The sequence below is a fragment of the Ornithorhynchus anatinus genome, chromosome 20 (genome assembly GCF_004115215.2).
Source record: "Ornithorhynchus anatinus isolate Pmale09 chromosome 20, mOrnAna1.pri.v4, whole genome shotgun sequence".
NCBI lineage: Eukaryota > Metazoa > Chordata > Mammalia > Monotremata > Ornithorhynchidae > Ornithorhynchus > Ornithorhynchus anatinus.
In genome coordinates this window covers 9535914-9553333 of record NC_041747.1, presented here as the reverse complement: position 1 = coordinate 9553333, position 17420 = coordinate 9535914, and the positions used below count along the sequence as shown (strand labels likewise).

Sequence of the window (17420 nt, the reverse complement as noted above, 5' to 3'; positions counted from 1 at the left end):
CTGCACAAATTAGTTACTCAAGAATGTTAGCACTGGTATGAAGTTGACTTATGCTTGCATTTCCAGCTGTCCGCCTTGTCTCCAAACATTTGGACTGATGGTGGGATATTCTCTAAAGCCAAAAACTTTACAGGTTAAGCCTCTTTCTAGCTCCCAGGGCAACCCCTTGGTACTCGTTACTTTTGTAAGCACAAATTGATTGACTGTCACCAAAACGAGTACCATCAATCTGGTCGCCCTTCTCCCCTCCCCTCACTTAATTGACTGTACAAGTTAAGGAGAAACGTGAATCAGCCATCAATATGCAGAGCACTCTAGACCCCATTCGGCAGGGCTGGCTGGAGATAAAGAAATTGCTGGTAAAAAATCTCAAAGTGAAAATTTACAAAACCCACCCCAGATTCATTCATTTTCGGAAGCCGGAGACACCTGGGAGGTTCTCAGTGCCTTGGTGAGATTTTGTTCTAAGGGTTTTCCTTTTCTTTGTTGTCCACCCAGCAAACCACCTCAGTCAGGCACAGTTGCTCCCTGGGAAATGGGCTTCCCCAAGCCCCACTAGTGGTAATTTCTCAATAACGTTCATAACCTTTGGATTTTTGCTAAAATCCTCAATCCTGTGTCTTAACGGTGAAAGTACATATGTTGTCATGCTCCATTTAGACTTAACTCCTGTGGGGAGGGAATGTGTCTACCAATTTTTGTACTCTTCCCAGTGCTTAGTTTGGTGTTCTGCACACAGTAAGTGCTCAATAAATACCATTGATTGATTCCTTTGGAAACAGGCTGAAACCCTGCTCCTCTAGGCTTGGTTTTACTATTGAATCCTGACATATTCCTACTATCATCTGTTAATACTTCTAATAATGGGTGTATTTGTTACACTAGAGTAGATTCAAGATCATCAGGTCAGACCCAGTCCTTGTTCCGCATGCTCTTCCTCTACTTCCCCCACTTTATAAATAATTTGTTTGACTGTCTCCCATTAGATAGTAAGCTCCGTGAGGGCATGGCATTTGTGTTTTGCTTCTGATGTGCTCTTCCATGCTGTAAGTGTGCTTACATGCCACTGCTAGTAGTTCAGTGTTCTGCAGTCAGAAGGTGCTCAGTGAATCCCGTTGCTTAATTGCTGGTTGGATGGATTCTCTGGTATGCCTCCTGATTGGCATTCAGAATAGAATCACAGTACTTTGTTGTCCTCAGGTCCCAAAAGCAGCTTTCCAAAATGGGGGGTTTGGGGTGATCCCAGGCATATAGATAATTTGGTCAGGAACCCAAACAATAGTATAGGAGGGTGTAAATGTTTCTCATTCCCCTTAATGGGTTAAGTTTCTCCTGTTGGGAAAAGGCAGGTTCATCCTTCCCTTCCTGTTCCTCTCACTTCCCCCACCCCATCCCATGCAGAGGTGGCAGGAGAGAGACCAAACTATCCAAAAACAACTAGATCCCCACCCAAACTGGTGGAATCGGGCAGCTGTACAAGCCCCAAACTTTGTGCCAAGCATTTTATTAAGTGCTAGGAGTGATACAAGATAAGCAGGTAGAACCCTGCTCATGCCTCTAGACACTTCAATCAAATCAGTGGTATTTATTGAGCACTTACTGTGTGCAGAGCACTGTCTACGGGAGAATGAATTGCAATAGAGTTGGTAGACAATCCCTGCCTTCGAGTAGTTTACAGACATTAAAATAAATTATAATAGGATAGGGACATAAGTGCTGTGGAGGTGGGGTGAGTATCAATGTACTTAAGAGGTTCACAGCCAAATGCATAGGCAACATGAAAGGGGGAGGGGTGAATAGGGTGAGGAAATGAGAGGTTGTATGTACGGAAAGGGTTCTTGGAAATTTGGCTTTAGATGGGTTTTGAATATGGGGAAAGTGATTGATCTGTCAGATATGAAGGAGGTGTGGGGGGGAGTTTCAGGCCAGAGGGGAAGATGTGAGCAAAGTGTTTATGGAGGGAGAGAGAAAGAGAGAGAGAGAGAGAGAGAGATCAAGGTACAGTAGTAGTTTGGCATTAGAGGAGAGATGGCTGGGCTATAATAGGAGATTAGCAGGGTTAGGTAGGTGTGGGGAAAGCTGACTGAATGTCTTAAAGCTGGTGGTAAGGAGTTTGATACAAGAGTCATTTTCCACCAGAAAAAAAAATACTACAAGAAAGCTAGCAAAACCCATTTGCCCCATGGAGACCTAGTCACGAAGGTATGATGTCCTCATAACAGTCCAGAAATTCAGAGGAGGCAAAACTGCTGAAAATAAAGGTGCCCCCAAAACACAACTTCTATGACTGTCCTACTAATGAAAGAGCTAATTAATGCAGCCTCATTATCCTGCTTTGCAGGAGAGCTGAAAGGAATGAAAAAAGAAACCTAGATGAAACACCCCCTGGGTAGAGAGGGGTGTGGGGTCAGTCTGCCATTAGGGAAGGGCTTGGATTTCTCCTTCAGGTCCCCAGGTCAGGGGCCACATCCTCCCAGTGGAGGGGGAAGAGTGGAGCCGTCACCTTGGCTCGTCCCCCAGCCCCCAGCACTTCCAGCTCCCGGCTTCTGGTGATCAGAATTCAGCAGGAGCTGAGGTAGGGCCTCCCTGTGCTTCAATTCCTCCCTCTGAAGGGCCCCACATGGGTGTGGGTACTACCCCTCACAGGCCAAGAGGACTGCTTGCCATAACAGTAAAAAAAAAAAAAAAAAATGTTCATACCTGAACAGCCTTTTCCAAACTTTGTCTTTTACTGGAGCTGAGTTCCTCCCTATTCTGGCTTACTTGGAGCACTACTTAAGGGGAATAAGAGAGAAACAGAGAGACAGGCACGGCCTAGTAGATAGAGCACGGGCCTGAGTGTCATAAGGTCATGGGTTCTAATCCTGGCCCCACCACTTGTCTGCTGTATGACCTTGGGTAAGTCACTTCACTTCTCTGTGCCTCAGTTTCCTCATCTGTAAAATGGAGATTAAGACTTTGAGCTCTATGTGGGACAGGGACTGTGTCCAGCCTGATTATCTTTTATCTATCTCAGCACTTAGTACAGTGCCTTGCAAATAGTAAGCGCTTAACAAATACCATAATAATTATTATTATGAGAGAGTTCAGTCCTACCTTTTTGCAGACGACACTACTAATGGTGATATCTAAAGACTGATGTCTGATCAGCACTCCCTTCCAAATTGAGTGCAAAGACGGATCCAGGAATACGTCAAGCAGCAAAGCCCTCAAAATTTGCAAATGCCAAGTGGCCCTGTGCAGAAGGTGAGGGTTAAGATCCCCTGTTTTGCCTGTAGATTTCTACAGGAATGCCACCAAATCCAGGTGCTTGACCATTTTTCGTGGCATTGACTTGGAAGTGACTTCTTCAGAAGTCAGCGCTAAGGTCATGCCTTCAGATTTTGGCCAGTTTTCTAAGATTCAGGGAACCTCCCTGCCAGATGATGAAAAATAAATTCATTTCAGTGTCTTCACCATCTGTGTAAGAGACCTTTGTCCTTGAGGAGGGGACCTCTAGTTGTTTACTTCAGCTTGTAAAGTCATAGTTTTAATGATGGTGAAACCGAGGATGGTGCAGAGAAAATGCAATGAAAAGAAGGCAAGGGAGCTCTTTTCTAGCTACTGTTTCACCAGTCTCTGTGAATATCTCCCCCGGGGACTCCCTACATAGTGTAAAAGGGAGTTGAGTGGTTGGAGTAGTAAAAAATCTGTAGTTTGCAGCCAAATGTGTGGATTTTGCACACATACACATGGATCCAAAGGGATTTTCCTAATCCAAATATGGAAATTTACGATCTGAGGGCAGATACCCTAAGTGCCTGGAAGTCGTCTTCTTGTTCACACTTTTGGCTAAACAGGAACCAACTTGTTCAAGTTTTGCTTCTAATGAGGTTTATGCTGGCATAACAAGCTTTTCCAGCAGAGCTCTGAGCAGTGAAACACCGGTTGGCTTGTGGATGCCCAATAAATTCTGGATAGATGAGAAGCCAGGAACTTCCATTATTCACTTCTTTTTTTTTTTTAACCCAGAAATTTCAAGACACATTTCTAATTGTGAAATCTGTGGGCTTCTTGATCTGTCATTTTCCATTCCTTTTCAGTAGACACAGTTCAGTTATTTCTTCACCTCTTGGAGGTAAATAGATAGTAGTATTTATTAAGAACTTACTCTATGCAGAGCACTGTACTGAGCAGTGGGAAAGAATACACAAATGGGAATTAGGCACATTCCCCACCCCTCGGGAGGCTTCTAATCTGAAAGGACACCTTCCCAACTTTCAGAGGGGGTATAGAAGACGTTCAAGTTTTGGCCAATGGTAGATCAGGAAACAAACACCTGACCCCACCAAACACCTGGGGGCCTCTGAACACTCTAGAACCGGGTTTTTGTCCTTTCAAACAAACCTGGCTTTCTGGATGGCGGAAACCACTGGCAATTCTAGGATCCAGTTAAATACAGACGCCTGGAGGCATTTGATAAATATTACCTGATGGTGGTTTCCTACCCCATGTTGTCATTTCACTGCACAGAAGTAGCTGTTTTGAGAGTCTCATAGCTTCATGACTGAGTCTGCCTGAGGCACGAAGAGAAGATCTCCCCAGCTCCATTAATAGCTCTGATGCTCTTCCCACATTTGGGGCTGCCAAACTACAAGCCGGCTAACTAGAAAGGACAGTACTAATCCAACCTGAGCTGTCCATACATGGCACGGACATAGGCACGCTTACCAAAATCAGTTGTCCTGCAAATTAAATTTTTGAGGGAATAGCGTGTGCGTCGAGCAAGGAGTCGAGATGCTTCATGGGACCTTCTGTGTTCCCGAAAACGCATATTGAATCACAGCTGCGTGAGACCTGAGACTCGTAGACTGCAGGCTCATTGTGGGCAGGGACTGTGTCTACCAACCCCGTTTTAGTGTACTCTCCCAAGCAATTAGAACAATGCTCTGTGCTCAGTAAACTCTCAGTAAATTTGACTGATCGAGATGTACATGGAATAAAAACTCATCATACCTGCCAGGACTGATATTTGAGGTGCTTGAGCAAGGCAGCTAATCCTTGCTGAGGAATGAAAAGCAGCTCTCGATGAAGGCACTGTCTTCCCCAAGGCTTGTTTTCTGCTTCCGCTGCTGGCCAGCTGGAGGGAAAGAAAGACAACAGCCGTGGACCCGGTTACTGGCCTGTTGGAGGACTTTAGTAGAAGAAAATACAGAGACAATATAGAACTACAGAAAGCCCTCGGTTCTGCAAGGCAGTACCACCAAGTTATTTTTCCTAGTCCACAGCTGGTGAACCAAGCCTGAACTCCATAAGCCCAAACAAAATACTGTATTTCAAAACCCAAGTCCTAATTCAACTGACACTTTGCTTCCTCAGTAAATCGGGCTCAGTCCACATCAGCATGTGTATGCAAGATTGCATTGGCTCATTCAGTGGGTTGAAACTAACGTATTTTTCCACAAGTACAACTCACATGGAGGGATGGGGGTATACAAGGGAGGTGGAGAATAGATGTCGATAGACTTCAGTACATGAAGGGGGAAAAATATTATTTTAAACTCTTCAATGTTGAACGTGGCATTTCTTAGGTTCAGCATATACAGTTCACATCCGATATGCAGTTGAGATTTCGGATCATAGTGACTGTTCAAGGTCTCAGATAAATGTGAGTGGTTGTTGAAACTTTACTGTTTAATTTCTAGTGTTTTAGATAAAGAAGTTATGGTTCTCTTTTTTTTTTTTTTTGCCATCTCTAAATATGTACTACATACTTTAAAGACTTGGTCCCTTGCCTCTGGGAATTTACAATTTAGTGGGGGCTGACAGGCAGCCACCATTTGGAGGAAAAACCATCATGTAAAAAGTATAACTACCTACATAATTAACAGTATAAATAAGCAAAGAAATAATTTAGGAGTTTTTCCACAGCAGTTCCCAAGAAAGGGAGCAATCACATTCAGCTAGTGAACTTTTTTAAAAATAATGTTCCTCAAAGATTATACGACAGAAAATCCTCAAAACTTTGAAAATATCAATTCCCCATTATCGCCAAGGCAATCCCATCCATTTAATTCCCTTTTCCTCCTCTGGTTCTTAATTCAAGGGACCAACTCTTATAAAATTTTCAACAGAGAAAACTTCATGGAGAGAAAAAAGAGAAAGCCTGTGGTCAGTTCTAGTCAAAGTTATAGACATCCTAAAACTGAGTTTACTATATGAGAAAACCTTATGTAGAAATGCTTGAGGATTTTACTGTAGTATTTGGTTTTCTTTCCGACTGCCTTTTTGCCTTTAGGACTGATAAAACTTAGCTGCTTAATACATCACATAGTAGGTGCTCAATAAATACCTTGATTGATATTTTGCTAGGAATAGGATCAAGGGTCTCAGTAACAAGTTCTTGGACATCCGCAACCAACCTATATTTCTGCAACATGAGCACAGTGGAGGGGGGAAAATCGACTTTGAGCAATTTTAAGCACTGGGCAGAGTGCCCTGTGCTTCCTATGTACTCAGTAAATGCTATTACTACTACTAAAGAGCAGGAGTCAGGAGACCTGGTTTCTAATTCCACTTGTCTGCTGCGTGACCTTGGACAAGTCACAACCTCTCCATGTTTCAATTTCCTCATCTGATTTGATTGTGTTGTATCCACCCAAGTGCTTAGCACATAATACGTACTTAACCCCACATATTATTAGTTTTATAAACCAATTATTACTAACTGAAACCAATACTGGAAAGTCAAGTTAACCAAAATCATAAAGGTCCTTAAACATCAAACAAGGAGCAGTAGTTCCTATAGACTGTCATCTGGGTTATGCATTTTTCTGAAATTCTATAAACTTAAAAAAAAAATCACATTCCTGCTTCCCCAGGCATCAGTCAGATTCAGAAGACATGTGAGTGTCTGGCATGGCTGCCAGCAGCAGAAACTCTTAGAGAAATTGGTGTAGTTCAGGTGTCTGTGAGCAAGGAATGTGTGTTTATTGTTATATCGTACTCCCCCAAGTGCTTATTACAGTGTTCTGCACACATTAAGTGCTCAATAAATACAGTTGAATGATTGCCTGAAGGAGGAAGAGTATGCCTCACATACCTGTTGGGATCTTGGTTGCTTTCTCGCTGTGCTGTAGCTTGTTAATGACAGTGATTGGAGAGAAGACAAGTTAGGAAAAACCTTCATGTTTCTGAAAACCTAAAAGGATTCAAAGGCAAGGGGTTAGCTATAGAATAATTTTCTTGACACTATTTTGAAAGTTTCATTTCTGACTTCTTTTAAGAAGATTAGAGTAAAGATCACAGAGCAGGTACACATCCACAAGCTTTAGACTCATGACTACCTGGGGGTCCAGGCTGAAGTTCTTAGGAAGCCACCTTGATCAGGTTGATAGGCGGATAGGAACCCGCTCACCCACTGCCACCCCCCAGCAACTGGTTCTGCCTCTCATGAAAGTCACAGCACCTTTTGATACTCGCTTGTCGATAGAGAAACGGCATGGCCTAGTGAATAGAGCCTGGGCCTGGCAGTCAGAAGGAACTGGGTTCTGATCCCAACTCCTCCACATGTCTGCTGTGTGACCTTGAGCAAGTCACTTCACTTCTCTGTCCCTCAGTTACCTCACCTGTAAAATGGAGATTGAGTGTGAGCCCCATGTAGGACATGGGCTGTGTCCAACCTGATTAACTTGTATCTACCCCAGTGCTTAGAACAGTGCTTGGTACATACTAAGTGCGTAACAAGTACCATCATTATTACTACTATTTTTCCACTGATTAGAATGAAACCACACCATTAAAGAGAGTTAACCTTAACTCCTTTGGATTGAACAGTTTTCCTTTGCTTAGGAAATTTATTACTGAAACAAGCTTCCTTTTTACAATTTGAGATGGTTCTGAATTGACACCAGAGATAAAGTTTATAAATCAGCCCTGATATATTTATTTAAATGCACTACTTTTTTTTCCATTCATATCCCTATTCATCATTCCAAACTCTTCCTCCCTGTCTCTTTCATTAGATTACAAACTCCTGGAGGGGAGGGATGATGTCCCTTGCTTTTATTGTACAGGCATACCCCATGATACAGCCATAATGTGGTCCTTGAAAATACAGCTGTATTGTGGGGTGAGTTTTCACCTAGGTTTAGGATATAGGTTGGGATCCGTTCCAAAACCTCTGCAAAAATATGACATTACTAGATACTCTTACATTAAACACCACTAACTGATTAATTTTTGTTAAAGAATAACATCACATTAGCTCAATGAGGAATTGTAGTATGATTCGGAATCTTTGCAAGTAGCAGCTTGTTTTAGGGACAGTGGTAGTAGTTTTTCAACTTCGTGAAGAAATTGTCCAGTTTAGATTGAACAAAAGCTTTCCTTTTGCCTTCATAAAGTGCCTTGTAGCAGGCCAACTCCTTTTGAACACCTCTTTATGCCTTTGAACTCTTCTCTCCATCAGGATCTTCAGTCATTTTTGTAAATGTCATTGGCCTTTAAAATGGATACAAGACTTCTCAATCCTAAAATCCTAGCTGGTGGTGGAGAAACCAAAAATTCTTCCCTCCAGAAATTCTTGGGCAAGTCACTTAAGTTCTCTGTGCCTCAGTTTCCTCATCTACAAAATGGGGATTCAGTGCCTGTTCTCCCTCTTACTTGGACTGTGAACCCATGTGGGACAGGGACTGTGCTGAACCTGGTTAACTTGACACATGGTAAGCACTTAAAATTCCATAATTCATTTTTTAGTTTTTAATTTTTTTAAATCATAAATGGTGGTAATCCAGGGTTAGGAATCAACTGCCGAAACGTTAGGTTGTATGTATCCGGGGAGGCTGTAAGCCGGAGGTATGTCTGTTATTTCTCAAGCGCATAGGAGGAACTCAAATACTACTGAGGAAGCAAATGTCATGTTCTTTGGAGAACAAGTTAGAGGCGGTTAGCTTATTCAGTAAATAAAAGATATTCGAGGAGCATTAACTCGGTAGAACATCACACATTTTTGGACATTTTTGATGTAGTGCAGCATGGATTCAAGAAATCTGAAACTTTTAAGAGGTCAAAGACCAATAGTTTAAAGAAGAGGAATCACTGCCCTAGTGGGTAGATGCTACCCCCTATCCAGGAGGGAAGACTGAGAAAATAATGCTGATAAAATGTTTCGAAAATCTTGGATTGAAAGCAGGCAAGTCCCCAGTACCATAGGGAACTGTACTTAAAAGTGCTTTAACCCTTCTTAAAAATGGGAAAAAAAATACAATTATATTTTGATAACAGGGGTTGTTATTGGAAGGAGATGACGTAGGATTTGAGAGTGGGTAGAAACATCACATATGATGCAACTAACTGTCCTTTCCTCCTTCGGAACTGGAAAAAAAAACCCCAAAAAAACCCACCCCCACCCCCAGCAGGCTATTTTAAATTTGTGTGAGCCCACTCAAATGTCTCACCGTCGGATTTACGGATCATAAAGACTTCAACCTGGGAAAACGTTTCATCACTAATTTTTTTTTTAAAAGATTTCTCAACTTTTCTTTCTCGTAAAGAGTCTCCGGCACTTGTCAGCTGTGTAGCTTTGGGCAAGTCACTTATCTGTGCCTCAGTCCCCTCACCTGTCAAATGGGGATGAAGCCTGTGAGGCCCATGGGGGGGACAACCTGATGACTTGAATCCTCCCCAGTGCTTAGAACAGTGCTTGGCACAGAGGAAGAGCTTAACAAATGTCATCAGCATCGTCATCATGAATGAATTTGAGCCCATTGTCGGGCAGGGATTGTCTCTCTGTTGCCGAATTGTACACTCCAAGCGCTTAGTACAGTGCTCTGCACAGAGTAAGCGCTCAACAAATACTATTGAATGAATGAATGAATGCCCGAAACCCTTGTTCCGGGGGAGTGTAATTTCCCCCTCTCCAAGCATCTGGAGGCGGAGCACAAACCGTTTACGTTTATAATATTGTTGGTATTTGTTAAGCGCTTACTATGTGCAGAGCACTGTTCTAAGCGCAGGGGTAGATACAGGGTAGCCAGGTTGTCCCACATGGGGCTCACAGTCTTAATCCCCATTTTACAGATGTGGTTACCGAGGCACAGAGAAGTGCCTTGCCCACAGTCAGACAAGCTGACAAGCGGCAGAGCCGGGATTCGAACCCATGACCTCTGACTCCCAAGCGCGGGCTCTGTCCACCGAGCCACGCTGCTTTTATGTGTGTGTGGGTGTTTGTGTGTCCGTTGCGGGATTTAGTCGGGGATCCAGGGACCCGCCCGCCGGGGCCCCACAGCGCTTCGGGCAAGGTGACAACTTGGCCGGGCCTCTCCGCGCTCCCACGCCCTGCCCCGCACCGCCCCGCATGTCACCTGTGCGGAGGGGAGTTTGTTCCGCCCTCCCCCTCGGGAGAAGCCGTGGGAGCCCGTCCCTGGGCGGGGATGGTCTCTCTCTGTTGCCGAATTGTCCATTCCAAGCGCTTAGTCCAGTGCCTTGCACACAGTAAGCGCTCAATAAATACCATTGAATGAATGAATGGCCGCCGGGCCGGGTGGACAAGCAGGCGGGGACAGCAACCGCTGTCCCCACCGGCGACGGGGAGGACGAGGAGGAGGGCGGAGCTGCGGCGGCCCACACACAGCCCACCCACACCCGCCTGGACGCCCACATTGACTCCCCCGCCCCTGGGGATCGCCACCGCGGGAAACTGAGGCCGGCCCCCCCGGCCGGACAGCCCGGCAGGTGCACGCCTAGGTGAGGGAGCTGGGGGAGGAGAGGTCAAGATCAGGCTGCAAAGGATCCTCGGGCCGGAGGGGCCCCAGGGGCCCAAAACCTCCTTCTGCCCCCGGCCGGGACCCCGTCGGTTGTCGCTGTCCGGAGTGAGGCCAGCCCCCAATGTCCAGCGTCTAGCACTGACCCTCCCTGGAGACTATTTTAACACTCCAAAACACTCCCTCCCTCTCACTTGAAAAAGCCTTCCCCGACTAAGCCCCCATTTCCTCTTCTCCCACTCCCTTATGCCTAGCCCTGGCACCTGGATTTGCACCCTTTACTCACCTCTCCCTCAGCACAATTTATATTCACATCGTCTGTCCCCCCCCTCTAGTCCGTAAACTCACGGCGGGTAGGGAACACATCTACTCTACTCTGTCATCATACTCTCTCAATCACTTAGTGCAGTGCTCTGTACATAGTAAGTGCTCAATAAATACTTTTCAGTGAATCGAAAAGGAAACTGGATCTTGGGGATCCCCCCCCCCCGAATCGGAACTATTTATTGAGTGTTTATAATAATAATAATAATAATAATGTTGGTATTTCTTAAGCGCTTACTATGTACAGAGCACTGTTCTAAGTGCTGGGGGAGATAGAGGGTAATCAGATTGCCCCACATGAGGCTCAGAGTCTTAATTGGGTGCAGAATACTTATGCACTTGGGAGAAGTACAATAAGGTTAATAAACTCTATCCCTGACCTCAAGGAGCTTAAGATCTAGTGGGGAAAATGGACATTCAAGTAGATAGACCGAAGGAGAAGGAAGTGGTCAACAGAGTCAAAGGTGACCAAGAGGTCCGGTAGATTTAGAACAGAGTAAGAACCCATTGGTGGAGCTGGGAGTAGAACCCAGTGGAGCTGGGAGTAGAACCCAGGTCTCCTGACTCCCAGCCTTGGACTCCATTAGGCTGTTGGTGACTTGGAGTAAAAAGGGAGAAAACCTGATTAAAGTACTCAAAAAGAGAGCTGGTGAAGAGAAAGTAAAAGCAGCAGGAGTTTGGACAAGAATGGGAGGAAGCTGCAGGGGCATCCAGAGGCTTTTTTTAGTAGGGCAGGGTACATGTCTAACAACTCTGTTATATTGTACTTTTCCAAGCCCTTAGTACACTGCTGTGCACCCAATAAGTGCTCAGTAAATATCATTGATTGACTGATTTGGAGGCAGAGGGGAAGGAGCCATCTGAGAAGGGGAGGTTGAAAACAGCAGTGAGGAAGCTGGGAGCAAATGCTTTAAGCAATGAAAGGGGACTGAGAACAGGTCCCCTGAGATCCAGCTGTGAAGGAGGAAAAAGCAATGGCATTGGCTAGTGGCAGGAGCATGGGCTTGGGAGTCAGAATGCGTGTGTTCTGATCCCTGTTCTGCCACTTGTCTACTGTGTGACCTTGGGCAAGTCACTTAACTTCTTTGTGCCTCAGTTACCTCACCTGTAAAATGGGGATTAAGACTGTAAGCCCCACATAGGACAGGGACTGGGTCCAACCTGATTACCTTTGTATCTACCCCAGTACTTAGAACAGTGCGTGGCATGTAGTAAGCACTTAACAAATACCATTATTATTATTATTTTTTTTTATTAACAAAAAGGAGGAGGTAGGAGTGGAGCCGTGAGAAGAGTAGAGGGATTTGGGGAAAGTCGATCTCTGTCCTTTCTATTTTACCAACAAAGTAGTTGGTGAAGTCAGTAGGGGTTAGGGACGGAAGCAGTTGGGGGGCCGGGGGCTACAGGAAGGAGGTGTAAGTCTGGAATGGTGGAAGCGAATGAAGGATGAATGAGTTGTCCAACAGAAGAGGGCTGAATTATAGTGGGGCCAGAGTAAAATTGAAGAGGCAGAAGTCAGCTCAGTCCCTGGATTTTCTCCAGGACCCAAGTGCAGGAGTGGAGAAATAAGATGGTGGGAGCTAGTTGATTCTCCCTTCTCTCTGGCGTTCTCTTCCCCCCAGCCTGGTCCCCTCTCTTTCCCCTGAACAGTCAGTTGAAGCTTATGGATTGGGGATCCTCCTGACCTTTCAATGATCATAAATCGGGGTAGCCCTTTGAAGAGTCATCTGACTTACCCAATATCACTCCCTCTTCCCCACCCCACTGGAGAGGAGTTGTCTGACCAGCTGAGCTTATGAGGTGTACCATTCAGCTCTAGGGATTCACATCTCCAAAGTGAACAGGAGCATGGGCCTAGCCTAAATCACAATGAAATGGAGACAGACAAGCCCTCCCTTCCTAAAAAATGGGGTCTGGTCCCTTTTCTGAGGAGGAAATAGTGCCTGCTTACCTGGATCAGTGGGGTGAGAAAGTAGGGAAATTTCCCTCAGGGGCTCTGTGGCTTGTAGGGCAGGGGGTAGACCTAGAAACAGTTCCAAGCCTTGAGCAGCCACCTGCTTCACTTGCCCCTAAAACCAGTTCTGTGCCCTGGGTGGCCCCTGGGAAGGTGGATGAAACTCAACTCTCAGGTTTGTCACAAAGCCACACAAACTTCCTGGGGATTGGCTCCAAACAGGATACCCCAGGGCTGGGCTGACCTAAGGGTAGGAGAGGGTTGGGCAGAGGAGTTTGATCCAGGACATTCAGGTCTGGGCAAGATCATGGGCAGCGAACAGCTGCCTCTGGGGTGGATGGGGCCCAGGATTCGGGGGTAAAGACCCAGGCAGTAGAGTCTTTGAGAAGATTAGGAAGAGAGAATGGTATTTGGGCACTGAGTGAAAAAGGAGCAGTGGCAGGGGAAGAAAGCAGAAGCGCTGAAAAAACCTCTGCTTTGAGGTCAGAACAGATTAAAGACAAAGGAAAATAAAATAGAAGAAAGATTATCATTTCAAAAAGACTTAGTGTCAAGTCCCAGCCTTTCCCCAGCTCTTAAGAGGCAGTACTGCATCTTCCAGTGGTTAAGAGTCTGTGATGTGGCTGCCATTGCCCCTTACCACCCAGTACCCTACCCAGACTGAGCCATCTAACTTCTTTCCCTCAGTTTACCAGTCAGTTAAGTGGGAATAACCCCCTGCCCCCCACACCAAGTTTGTTGAAAGGCCAAAGTGATGGAGACCCCTCCAGTCTATTGAGCCCCTGAGAGGACAGCAACAGAGGAATAATAGTTTTTATCAAACCACTCACCACTTCAGTCCTGCCCGGCTGGGATCCAGACCCTTATTAATACACAGGGACTCATTGTTGGAAGAATCAAACCAGGCAGCCACCAGCTGAGAGCCCAAACCAGAGTTCCCCTAGAGGGAGTCTGGAGGGTGAAAATGACTAAACTGTAAGCAGAGCTGTGACCCTACTTTCAAACTCAACCGACAGTGTCAGCAGAGTGGAAATGAATGTACACACAGGAAGGAAGTGACTACCAAAGCAAGGAGGCTCAAGAGGACAACTTTGGGGTTAGAAATCAACAAGATAGCCCGGACGGCAGAGTGAGGGTAGAAGGGTAGAAATGCCAGGATTGATGGAAAGAGGAAAAAGCAGTCTTCGGCTTTCTGGCTCCGTGCTACCTGCCCGAGGACTCCACCAACACCTTTGGCTCTGGGAGTGGACACAGCTTCCAAGAGTAGATTGTGTTTTGACAGATCCACTTGATGTTTAATATTTAATCTTTGCTATCCATCTTAAACATTTGATATACATCTCACCCTCAGTATTTATGGATACATCCATAGTTTATTTTAATGTCTATCCCTGCCTCTAGACTGTAAGCTCCTGGTGGCCAGGGTGTCTACCAACTCTGTTATATTGACTTTCCCAGCTGCTTGGTACAGTGCTGTGCACACGCTAAGCATTCATATTCTAACGGTGACTAGATTGATCTAGCCTCAGGTCCACCGCTGACCTGCTGAACCCTCCAAAGCCATGGATCCTTCTGGTAGGGCAGCATCAGAGCCTGGTTACCAACGAGTGTCCGGTCACTTCAAAGACTCTGGAGAGGCTCCTGGAGAAGCCACTCAGAGAGCATGTTCTGCAAAGCCGAAGACTGCTTTTTCTCTTCCCATCAATGCTGGCATTTCTACCCTTCTGCCCTCCTCTGCCGTCTGGGTTGTTTTGTGAATTTCTAACCCCAAAGTTGTCCTCTTGAGCCTTCTTACTTTGGTAGTCACTTCCTTCCTGTGTGTACATAAAAACCACTGAGGTTTTTATCTCCTACCTGCTCTTCAGAGGACCTGGCGTCGCAGGCTGAGAGAGAAACCCAGACATGAACACCTGAGGGGAGATCAGACCGGTAGATTTGAGGGGTGGAAGCTTCCCCATTTCCATCCACCCTCCTCCCTCTGACTCCACGTAACTCCCTGCTAGCTCTGAGCTCCAAACAATCGGGATCCTCCCAGAGACATGCCCAACCCCACTGGAACACTGGCCCAGTGGAGTTTTCCCAGGATCACAGTGGGCTGGGTAAAGCCCAGAGTCCAGGAGACAGCTGCTTCATTGTCTTACCTGATCATGTGGAAAAATCCTTGTAGGCCTAACATTTTGCTGCTTCTTGCTTGGAAGATCCTTCGGCGTCTCACTTTAGTTCATGATCTTGCATCTCTTGGGCACATCCGGCCGTGGGCCGGGCACCAATTCCTTGAGTGGAAGAAATGAGGAAGGAGAAGAGTCTGCAGAGGCAGATGAAAGTGGTCCCGGCTTCACTCCAGCCAAAGACCCTATGAATCCCAATACTGCACCTTTGTCTCAGTGTGTATGCCCACTGCCTGTCTGCCTGCCTCCAGAGTCAAACCCGTTCCGTGTAGAAAGAAGTTTGGGATGCAGGAACATGTGCTATTTGTCTGGCAGATAAGAAAAAGTAAACCTTGATCTTTAGTCTTCCTCTTTGCTGTTTACACTAATCAGTCACCGTCTTTTCCGGGTCTCCGGTGAAACTGCCGAAAACAGCACATGGCACTCTTTCGGTCAGTTGTACTTATTGAGCTCTTACTTGGTGCAGAGCACTGTATTAAGTGCCCTTAACTAAAAACATCCTCAGCAGAAACACTGGTGTGGTAAAGCTATCACACTACTGAGGACACGGTATTTCATGCTGATGTAGTGTGCAGGATTTCAGAATTTGAGGGTTTGAATTCTAAGGTGAGAAAGCTCTCCTCATCTTTGTGTCTCTCGGAACCTCTGAATATAAAGAATCGGTAGGACTATGAAGATTCAATACTTATTCTTCTTCCTATTTAAGATTGTGAGCCCTCTGCGTGACAAGGACTGTGTCCTATCAGCATATACTGCATCTACAGTGCTTGACACTTAGTAAGCAGTAACAAATACCACTACTAAAGGAAATTAAGAGGAAACACAGCCATCAGTTTGTTCAAACAGGGCAGGGAACGAGTCTACCAACTCTATTTTATTGTACTCTTCCAAGTGCTTAGTACAGTGCTCTGTACGCAGGAAGCACTCAGTAAATATTAGTGATTTAAGAGCAAAGGTTTGTGAGAGGGGCATGAGCTTGCAAATCAGAACAGCATGCGTCAATGTCACCTTAGCCGAATCACTTTTCTGGGACACAGCGAAGACTAATGAATTATTTCCTATTAAGGAGACTGAAGCACCTCACACAGTTATGTACCCAGAGGGTAATCAATAACACATTACTGATTTAATTTCTCAGATAAAAAATTCCAATACATTTGCTTATAATAGTCATGTCAAAAAGAACTTAAAATGATAGAATTCATCACCCAGTAAGCACACACCTTGAATAAAATATTTAGATGCATAGCTATAAAAAGACAACAGCTTGGTTTGCACGGTTGCCGAGAATTGGAGCAGAGAACACAGCTGGAAGGTTGTGGGAGATGAGGGCAGTTAGGATAAAGAGAACAGACAGATATTTTAATTTGTGTTCAGGGACAATTAGGAGCCATTGTCCACTTCTGAGAAGGAGAGAAAATTTAAATTTAAGAGTTTTAGAGAGAAAATTCTTTCAAATATTTTCCTTCCCTATTCCTTGACACTGACGTTGCAATCATGGGGGTCCAAAGCTGCCTCCTAATGATAATAATAATGGATTTTGTTAACCACTTAGTCTACGCCAAGCACTGCACTAAGCCCTGAGGTAAATACAATGCAATCAGATTGGACACAATCCCTGTCCCTCACAGGGCTCGCGGTGTAAGAGGAAGGAAGAACAGGTAATAGGGTATTGACAGATCATTTGGCGGAGGAGGAAACTGAGGTTCAGAGAAGTTGACTTGCCCAAGGTCACCCAACAGATAAGTGCTGGAACTGGGATTAGAACCCAGGTCCTCCTGTCTCCATATACAGAACTCTTGCTTTTGCCACTGCCTTCTCACACAAAGTCCCGACAAGACAGCAGAGAGCCCCACGGCTGAGCCCTTGGGTGCCTCTGACTCTGGTGGCAGCTTTCCAGGCACTAGTGTCCTTCCACATCCTTCTGGCTGGGACCTCAGCCAACCCTGAGCCTTGCTCCTTTGGAGATGTGTCTCCCCCTACTCCTCTCCCCCTCCCCACACCTGCTGGACCCTGGAACCTCCTGCAAGATGGGACAGTGGGGAGAAAAGGGAATGGAGACTGCCAGAGATGGGCACAATTCCCTCACCCTCTGCCCTTCTCCTGTTTGCTGTTTGTCACAACCCTGCCTTAGAGTAAGATCCTTGAGGACAGGGAGCATACCTACAAACTATTCATTTTTATAAGTAGAACTTTTCATGAAAATGAACAACCTCAAAACCCCCAATATGA

At 45.5% G+C, this 17420-nt stretch overlaps 1 protein-coding gene across 3 annotated transcripts in view; it reads right to left on the bottom strand.

The window, feature by feature from the left end:
* The window catches only part of RUBCNL (rubicon like autophagy enhancer), a 32346-nt gene extending 16952 nt beyond the window's left edge, over positions 1 to 15394 (bottom strand). For 2 of the 3 annotated variants that reach the window (XM_007668712.4, XM_029047924.2), the window contains exons 1-3: positions 13851 to 13983; positions 7082 to 7180; positions 4996 to 5119 (exon numbers count right to left, since the gene is read on the bottom strand). In XM_007668712.4, the coding sequence (XP_007666902.2) occupies positions 4996 to 5119; positions 7082 to 7168 (211 nt within the window). In that variant the 5' untranslated portion in view covers positions 7169 to 7180; positions 13851 to 13983. Of the gene's footprint in view, positions 1 to 4995; positions 5120 to 7081; positions 7181 to 13850; positions 13984 to 15161 lie in introns of those variants that run through there. The other variant, XM_029047922.2, reaches the window with a different exon arrangement.
* Between the last annotated feature and the right edge of the window lie 2026 nt (positions 15395 to 17420).